This window comes from Nuphar pumila, chromosome 17 (genome assembly GCF_984573655.1).
Source record: "Nuphar pumila chromosome 17, dmNupPumi1.hap1.1, whole genome shotgun sequence".
Lineage (NCBI taxonomy): Eukaryota > Viridiplantae > Streptophyta > Magnoliopsida > Nymphaeales > Nymphaeaceae > Nuphar > Nuphar pumila.
The window spans coordinates 1258427-1267803 of record NC_143265.1 but is presented as its reverse complement, the minus strand read 5'-3'; the positions used below and the strand labels follow the sequence as shown (position 1 = coordinate 1267803).

At 38.8% G+C, this 9377-nt stretch overlaps 1 protein-coding gene across 2 annotated transcripts; it reads right to left on the bottom strand.

Annotated features, from left to right (window-relative positions):
• Positions 1-1976: 1976 nt before the first annotated feature.
• On the bottom strand, positions 1977-8678 carry LOC149811309 (nudix hydrolase 13, mitochondrial-like). Of its 2 annotated transcripts, none has more exons than XM_089992587.1 (7): positions 8511-8678; positions 8297-8415; positions 8099-8182; positions 3672-3783; positions 3461-3544; positions 2437-2583; positions 1977-2348 (listed from the first exon to the last, which is right to left on the bottom strand). In XM_089992587.1, exons 2-7 carry the CDS (start codon positions 8350-8352, stop codon positions 2004-2006), a joined length of 828 nt encoding a protein of 275 aa, XP_089848713.1. In that variant the 5' UTR covers positions 8353-8415; positions 8511-8678; the 3' UTR covers positions 1977-2003. The 2 variants fall into 2 exon arrangements, with proteins under 2 accessions (XP_089848713.1, XP_089848714.1); XM_089992588.1 differs by having other exon boundaries at positions 8327-8415; positions 8511-8645.
• Positions 8679-9377: the final 699 nt, after the last annotated feature.

Here is a 9377-nt window from a genome sequence, read left to right as displayed (position 1 = left end):
AAATGCATTAACTCCTAACCCAGTTCCTAGATTCCAAATCCCTTAACAATCATTAACTCCTAACCCAGTTCCTAGATTCCAAATCCCTTAACAATATCGTGGTCGCCACCAAGGTTGTTAAATGCGATGAGGCGAAGCGAGGCGTTGAGCCTGCGCCTCTGAGGCGTACGCCTCAGGTAGGTGTACGCCTCTCACAACGTGAGACTCTCAAGCAAGGTTGTAAATGCGATGAGGCGAAGCGAGGCATTGAGCCTGCGCTTGCGTACTTCTCAGGTACTGAGGCGTACGCCTCTCACAACAATGGTCGCCACCATGTTCTTATTATCTTTTCAGTAGTACTTGTGTGAAGCAAGGATGGGTCAATAGCGGATCTGATCTATGCGTGAAGCCTCAATCATGAGGCACTGGTCCTTTGGGACGCCCTTCACTTGTTCTCAATGGCTTGTTCAGGAGTGGACAAAATAAAGAAAAAAAAGACAAAACACTGATTCTGTTCGTTCCCTAACAACTGTACCAAGTCCAACCTTTGTTGATGTGTTTCAAATGTGTTGTTTGATGATGATGTGTGTACAACTTGGACAGTTCTGGATAATGGGTCAGATAAATTTGTTTTGGATTGTATAACCTGATCCACGCATCATTTGAACACCATTTTGGGTGGGATAATCAGTTATTTATTTTGCAAATATTTTAAAAACCACCAAATTTCTTCATTAACCAAAACATGGCAATTTCACTTTCATAACAATTTAACAGTTAATTAACGCCTTATAAAACTTGATAAATTGCAAACAAAATGATGTGGGCACAAAACCGTCAGCTAGAAAAAAGTTGATCAAAAACAAATAAATAAACATAAACAAAGAAAAAAAAGGCAAGATTTTTTTCTTACTTGAATTTGGAGGCTAACACAGAGAGCGCCATGTCATCAGTGATGGACGGTGGGATAGGACTGGCACTCTCGTCGATTTTGATCTCAATCTCGACCCCCAGCAGCTGGAGCTCCCGTCCTCCATGTCGAAGATGTCGTCGTAGAACCCCTGGCCCCGCTGGATGGCCGCGTATCGGCCAGACAAAATCTGGAAGGTTAGGAGATTCTGGCTCTGGAGATGCGGGGGAATGGGCGGTTTTCCGGTGACTTTCCTGCCAAAATACCATGGGATTCCAGTGGAGGCAATGGGCTCGGTTGGGCGCATGGAGGGAAAGTGTCTCCGATGGCCGGCACCTGTCAGATTTCAAATTAAGTAGAAGAAGAAGAAAAAGAAGGGGGAAGAACGAAGAAGGGGAAGTCCAGTGATGGTGACCACCGGCACCACCTCACCCCCCACTGCCTGCAAGAGAGAGAGAAAGTTGAGGGGACCCCTTCCCCCAATTTTTTTTCAAAAAAAAACCCGTACCCCACGTTCCTGTTCTTTTCGTAACGAGGGGGGGGGGGGGAACATAAATAACAGCCCATGAGGGATGCAGGACGTCCGCTGCATCCAATGTTTGTTAAAAAACATACTATTTTGGCTTTTTGTATCGCGCAACGAGAAGGACGCGCCATCAAACAAGCCAGCTTGCATATACAGTTTGTTCCTCATAAGGAATGACGTTTTTCTTCTCTCCCAAAAAATAAACATCAGCTATATAACCGATGGCCCTTTCAGTTAAAGAGTACATAATAAATCGTTGAAGCATTGCTCAATTTTTTTTGCTACATGACAATCAGTAGAAGCATTCCCCCTACACGATTTCACCACAATGAGGCGCCGCCTATGATTCATGGTCACCATCGTCACTGCAACTCAAAAGCACCCCACATATAAGGTGAACATGTGGATGGATCAGCACATTTAGTTTATAAAATCATTATGGAGGAATTTGATGGGCAAGGGCCAAGAGATTGCAAAGATCGCATGCCCGTCGGACCAATTGTGTTTCCTTTTAAAGCATAAGAAAGAAAAACTTCCATGGGCATGCAAAGGCAAAAAATGGAAACTGAAATTAAAATATTTCACTGTTTAACATAATGCATTTACAGGAGTTGTTGAAGCACCAGAAGTTGAGGGCTCCACTACAAAACAACCCTGTGATCGCAACGGGTGCTCGCTGAGCTCAGAAATGGGTGCACTCAATGCTCGCTCTGTGATTGCATTTGCAGGTTTTATTGAAGCACTAGTTAAACTCTCCACTGGACAACTATGAGACCTCATGGGATACCCGCTTGCCTCTGAGATGTTATAAGCAGTTAGAACTTCCTCTGTTGGTTGCGGTTGGAAATCTTCTGCAAGAACTCTCAAGAACTTCTCCAGTGCTTCACGCATCCAAGGATAACGGCAGCATTCAAATGCATTCCTCACCATTAGCTATAAAAAAGAAATGGAAAAAATCCCTCAAACAACAACGAAATTATTACATCTATTGAAAGATGAAATGCATGTGACTGGTACTGACCCATTGCCTTCCATGTGTATCTTCTTCTGGCCAGGACTCAAGTTCTTCAGTTACCCTCATTGTGAACATGTAACCTCTGCATATTCCTTCAAGGCTGCAACTATTCTGTCTGCTTTTACTCTGAAATTCCCAAGTTCCTAGTTCCTTCTGTAGTCCATGTGAGCATGGCAGAAAACTGTCAGTTTGTGAGATGGGGAACCATGCTGGTCACAAGCGTATAGTAGCAACAGATTTCCAAGTGTCCTTAAGATATCACAAAAACAAAAGTTTGGTAAAAAAAGATTGTAAAATTGAATAATGCAGCCATGATTCATTGCATTTTTCATTTAAGTTCCTGAGGGTATGCTGACAACTTGAATCAATCAGCCAATGGAACAATTAAATCTCTAAGGTGTTAAATATATGTCTGCAAAATGCCACAAAAGGGTAATATATTGGAAACCCCTGAGCAGTGGAACAAAAATATGAAATATAACATATAATTATCTTATCTGACCCAGGAAATCCAGCCCCATTTTAGACACAAGCATTTTTACCAGTAGATAGACCATCATGCTTTGCATTGCAATGCCTAACATTCCTTTTGGAAGGCTCTGACCTCAAAATATCAAGTACCTCTTGCATTCATCAATAAAATAAAAAGCGGGTTCATGGGGGCTAAAGGCTAGTGAATGGAGTTGACAGTAGATTGACCCCTAATTAAACACCAAATGAGTCAATAGAAGCACTTCTTCTATTTGGTAAATTCCTTGATCATTTCAACAATTAAGAATGGAGAAGGGAGCAGGTGCTTTCTTATTCCCTGTGTAAATAATTCTACCATTTAAATATAATTAAAGGGATAATTATCATGTGCTCCTCCGTGTGTGTGTGTGTGTGTGTGTGTGTGTGTGTGAGAGAGAGAGAGAGAGAGACATATAGCAAAACAAATACCAAAAAGAGTTCTACTTTCATTCTCACCACCAACTAAACAAACTAATAATATCACTACAATGCAAGAAAGAGCCTGAAAAAAAGCACTGACATCAATGACACCCTTTACCCCCGCTTCCTCCAGTGCCTCACGGCATGCAGCTTCCTTTACAGACTCATCATCTTCCCACCCACCCTGGCAAGAAATCGAGTTCAAACTTAACATCAATTGAAGCTCTTCCAATTTGAATCTTTTTTAACCTATTAACTGGAATTTAAAAATCAAAAAGTAAAAAATTGAGAAGATGAAAGACAATCCACACCTTTGGGAACACAAGGTCCTCCCTATCTGGTGTTGAAACCATGAGAACCTCCAATTTGTCTTCCAAAGCACAGATTTGTTCAACATCTCCTTTCAGCTTGTATGGTATGCACCTGGTTGGCATTACAAGATGGAATGCAACAAACGTCAAGGACTGTAAAACATATAGGTTAACAAATAAATTCAATGCAAGATTTACTCTAATAGATCAGGTGTCAGAAAATACATGATTTATCATACTAAGGTATTTCTATACCAATCCAAAAAAAAAGATGGGAAACTCTGGATGTAGATAATCTAATCAACACACATGATATTTTATTTCAGAAGGATGGAAATGGTTTAAACAAATTCTGAAAATCCACATGGACTAGTGATAATCATTTAAAGAACATCTTTCAGAATATTAACAGGAATAATTAGAACAAATGAGTAGAGCTGAAAAAAAAAAAGGGAAAAGGAGCAAGACTTTAAGGGGAACCATGATTAGAAAAATGGAAGATTTTGAGGTAACACAAGTTTTAACTTTAGGAAAGAACGATAAAGCATGCTTCATGAAACCAACCCCATATAGTTAGGACATGCCGGCACAGCTTGAAGATGATGCTGACTCAGACCAGAAAAGGGTTAAAAATCAAAACATCAACCAACGTAAGGCCTTTACACATGAAAATCTCAGGTTTCAGGGGTGATATGTCCAAGAAAAACATCAATACAGCAGTATTGTTAGAATAGTAGAAGGCTTAATTTGGCATCCATGGATACATACATGTGCACACCCACAAACATTTGCACAAGTGCTCATATACGCATAGACAATATACAGGGTTCACTAAATTTTCTTGTATTAAGTAGATATTCTTAGTAAATATTAGACCTTTTAAACCATTGGTACTTTGCAAATTCAGCAATTTGGTTCTGATTTTGGTGTGGTTTTGAGTTTTTAATATCAAAACCACTGGCTGTTACTACATTAAGGTTGAGTTTTCATCCCTATAAGAACCTACAAGGACCACCTTGAGAAATGCCACTTAAGCAATATGAAGGCATTAGTCAAGGAAACATAAATACACGCAGGTAAGGTAAGCCACCTGGCCCTAGGAGAAGAGCAACAAGACCTCAAGTCCTACCAAGGGGTTCCCGAAACATCTAGCTGGAAGCATGTGAGTCCCACAGGAGCAGCCAAATTAATCACTTAACATAGAAACAGAAAAAATACGTAGGGAGGATGAAGAATGATGCTCACAAGTAAAAGAAGCATGCTGCTAAAATTTGAGATTACCCAACTTGCAGAAGATATATGTGACCACAATGTCAAATTTAAATGTGTGAGGGAATCCAAGGGTATAAATTGTTCCTATTACAGAGTTATATGCTACTAAATCAAGATATGATGTCACAAAGTATATAATAAAAATAATTAATAATAAAAATTGAGAAAAACGACAATAAAATAAAGGTTTAAAGTCATAAAAGAAACATAGACAAAGTCATTAGCTTGGTGTTGATCATGTGCAATGCAAGTTTGACTGCATCCATCATGTGTTGTGGCTTGTTGGCATCCACACCCGTACAGTGTTGGCTAGTGAACTTTGATCATGATGTAGCTAGGGGTGGCACTGGGCCAGGCTGACTGCCTGATGCCCATGGCTCAAGCCGGGGTTTTTGACTCTGGTCCATCCACAGGACCCAGTACAAAATGGATATTGCCTAGGCCAGTTAGTCTGATCCATGCCCAGCCCTTCTAAAAAGGGCAGGCAGCCAGAAGGCAGTATTTGAGCACCAGCCCCAGCCCCGCCTGGTCCATTGCACACCCCTAGACATAGCCAAGGATAGAAATTAATAAAATAAATGTGCCCTATATCTTGCTACCTATGTCACATGGATAAGGATGTAGAAATATGTATTTGGCTATTTTTGCAGTTTCATCACAAAATTTGTATATAAAAAGATACATGGGAATAAGAATGGAGTATCTGAGAGGTATAGGTCATCCACATGTAACCACCATAGTGAAAAGCAGATGACCTGAATTGGATAAGATCCGGAAAGAAAACTTCTAACACTAAGATTAGCCAAAATATCATCATAGAAGAGAAAGGAGTTCTATAGAACAGTCACTAATCCATTAATATCTTAGTCATAGAATTACAAAAACTCAAGGCTTGAAAGTTTTTGATAAACCAGAATGGCAATTAGTTGATCCATTAAAAGCCAATAGGCCACTTATCTCATACATAGCAAATGAACTCATGAGTACATCTATTCTCTTATTTCATCATTTTAAGGACTTCAAGTGAAGAAGATTCCCTTTGCATGAAGGCAGTCCATGTCCCTTTGGCTGTAGCATAAAGTTTGCTCTGATGTTTACTCAGCATAAAATGAAGAAATCATTATCCAACACAGGTTATGGTTCACAGAATCACAAGCATAGCATACTGTTGTCGGTTCTACACCTTCAAACATGAACCTTAATATGTACTTCAATCTAAACACCTTTCTCAATCTAATAATCCCAACACAAATAAGAAACATATTAAAAAACTCTTAGTTTTAATATTTTATTTTGTTGATTTGGAAAACAGTTCTCTTTCAAAATTTCAATATAGAAATTGTAGATATGTCATTGCATTCTAAATATACACATCTACCCCTATTCAGATCTTTGCCCACGAGCAATTTAACGAGATACTTCTCTTTAAATAATCAAATATAGCTCAAATTGATAAAGATGAGAAAATACAAAAGAAAAAAACAAGTGTTGTACTGCAATATATAAGATTTTCACCATTCACATGTACAATACATCCAAGAAACCATAAGTTGTTTAGGATCAATTTGAACTTGGAAGGATGGCTAACCAAGCATAAGTGGTGTGTATACATGCCAAAAGTCTTAATGATGTAATATAAATATGTATAACTAAATTAATATGCATAATTTAAATATTAGGGAAATTGAAGTATCCCAATATACAGAAGACAAATTACTTCCTACAAAACAAAAGATGCATATGTTTTAGACCATTTAAAATAAAATCTTTTGAAAGTAGAAAAAAAATTGATGCAGCTTCTTTGTTGAGAAAACTGGGTTCGGAAAACTGGATCTCATTGTTCAGGCATAAGCCCACTTTTCTGATTTGTTGTCTGCCCTGGTTTATGAGCTCCTGACCAAGAAGCCCATGACTGTGGTGAGCCATTTACTGAAACAAAAGGTATCATGGAAATTAAAACTTTCGTAATGAATGGCTAGTATTCACGACTGACCAAAGCCATATTTTCTTTTATTATCCTTCACAAAACCTTTGCTTGATTCAATTTCAACCAAACAAGATATGGTATCCCATTACTTCCCAACGTGTCTTCTAAGGACAAATAAGTAAAAAAGGCAAAAGCAATCAAAGTAAGAGCTTTTTCACTTGCACATTGTTCATACGCCAGGATCAACTGATAAAGCCACCTTTGATAATCAAGAAGTCTACAAAGCTTCATCAAACTGTAATGAATTAGAGCGAGAAATGGAACTAAAAACCTCTTTATGAAATTAATCGGATATAGTTTGAAAAGATTATTAAAAAAAGGCAAACCATAGAAATTGAAAATCATACATGACACTGGCCCCTCCAGCGTTCCAACATGACAATTCCTAACAGTTTCATATTGAGTGTCCAGAATCTAGAAGAAATGCGAAGGGAACTAGTGTGAGGATGATGATTAAAACCACAGCCTCAAATTGAGAAGTATTTTCCAATCCTTCAATTGACACAAAAGGCATGGTCCAAATTAAATAAGGTTGCGAGTTCAATAGTCCGGGTGTGCGAGCTTTCCACCAAGGTTGAAGCAAAGGGGAAATTATCTCCGGTGAACAGGGGAGAGTACTTGTGAGTTCCACACCAAGGATACTGAGATGGTTCACGGTCAAAGCGGCACAAATCGGCCATAACCGGACGTCTGAATCATAATGGTGGTTTTTCCTTGTTATTAAAAAGCAAAATACCGGCATGGATTGACAAAAAGGGACAAATTCAGTAGAACCAAAAAGAAAAATTCTTCTGCTGGGCATTGTATAGAATAACCAGACGAAATATACAACTACTGACAGATTTTTACGGATCTTTCCAAGTATTCAAAGAGTTGGACTTCTCAGGTTCTAGAAGAAAAGGGGGAAAGAGTTGGTATGGTATATGAAAATAAGCATGTCCTCACACAATTTGGCTTGAAAGTCTTTTTTTCCACGCATTCACAAGGTAAAGAAGTTAAAGGAAAATATTGTCGCCTTGTCAGAGAGAGAGAGAGAGAGAAGTTAAAGGAAAATATTGTCGCCTTGTAACTCAGAGAGAGAGAGAGAGAGAGAGAGCACGTGAACAAACAATGGTTTCAGAAAGAGGGTAAGAATGACCACACAGAATCAATGAGAGAGAGAGAGTACCCTGCGACGAGACGGTAACCATTGTCATAACGCTGATGATGGCGTCCGATACGAGCTACGATATCCGACATGATGTCCCCAAGACTGCACCCACCAAACAGAAACACCAAACACCCAAAAAAGAAAAAGGCTGAAAAATAAGAAGACGACAACCAAAACAAGAAGGAAGGTTCCGAGAGAAAGAAGTAAAGAACCAACCAAAATGAAAACCCCAAAAAAGAGTAGCACCTTCTGAAATGACAAACCGCTCTCATAACAACGACCACCCAACAAAACTCCACCCAACCGAACCTCCCTCCTTCGTAAGAGCAACCAATCTGCATTTCCACCGCAGAAGAATAAGAAGAAGAAACAAAAGAATGAACAAAAAACTTCCCCACCAACCCCGCCATAGAGAGAGAGAGCAGTATACCACCAAAGCGAAGGCCGAGGACGGATTCTTAATGCGAGTCAAACACCAGCGAACTATGAACCAGTAGACGCATTTAGGAATTCCCCCGAATAAAAAAATCCCACGGAGACGGAGAGAGAGAGAGAGGATGGGGGAACGCTTCCCTTCAAGAATAACCGACCGGAAGAAACGGCCGTTTTTCTATACAGAGGGCCCTGCTTATATAAGGATAAAAAATACGTTTCAGCTTCCACGAAATTTCATTGAAACAAAAAAACCTTGCTTGTTTTGCTTTTTACAAGACCAGTCTATTGCACCTCCCCAAACACAAAAATATAAGCACAAAAATATAGTTAAAGGTGGACTCATATATCAAAATATTTTATTAACGGCTTGCCAATGAGGCCAACAGAATTACTCTGGTATCGGCTCACGGTACCAACAACAAAGCTTATATCAAGTCTAGTACACAACATAAGATACATTAAGCTTCCAACAGTTTGTGCATACAACACCGAATTACTCTGGTATCGGCAGTCACTTTTACTTAGATTTACTCTCTTAGCGACAAGAGTATCAATGAGTTTCAAGTCAAGCATTCTATATTTTTTTAAGATATAGTCAATATATCTTTCTTGACACAAATTCAAAATTTTTTATTTTTTCTCTCGGGTGATTTTAATTCTCAAAATATATGAGGCTTTACTCATATCTTTTATTTCAAAGTTAGTATTCAATCAACTTTTTGTGTTGACTATCATTTCATTATCATTCTCGGTCAACAATATATCATCTACGTATAATGATAGAATGCAAAAGTGACTCTCACTTTTCTAAACATACACACAATGGTCTAACTGATTGGCTACATATCAAATCTTGGTTATG

Coding starts and splice junctions, on each gene's coding strand:
- LOC149811309 (XM_089992587.1), bottom strand. CDS start 8,352: ATGAGAGCGGTTTGTCATTTCAGAAGGTGCTACTCTTTTTTGGGGTTT. Junction 8,183..8,296: donor TTTTTGGGGTTTTCATTTTG/GTTGGTTCTTTA, acceptor TGGTGGGTGCAG/TCTTGGGGACATCATGTCGG. Junction 2,584..3,460: donor GGGTAAAGGGTGTCATTGAT/GTCAGTGCTTTT, acceptor CATGGACTACAG/AAGGAACTAGGAACTTGGGA.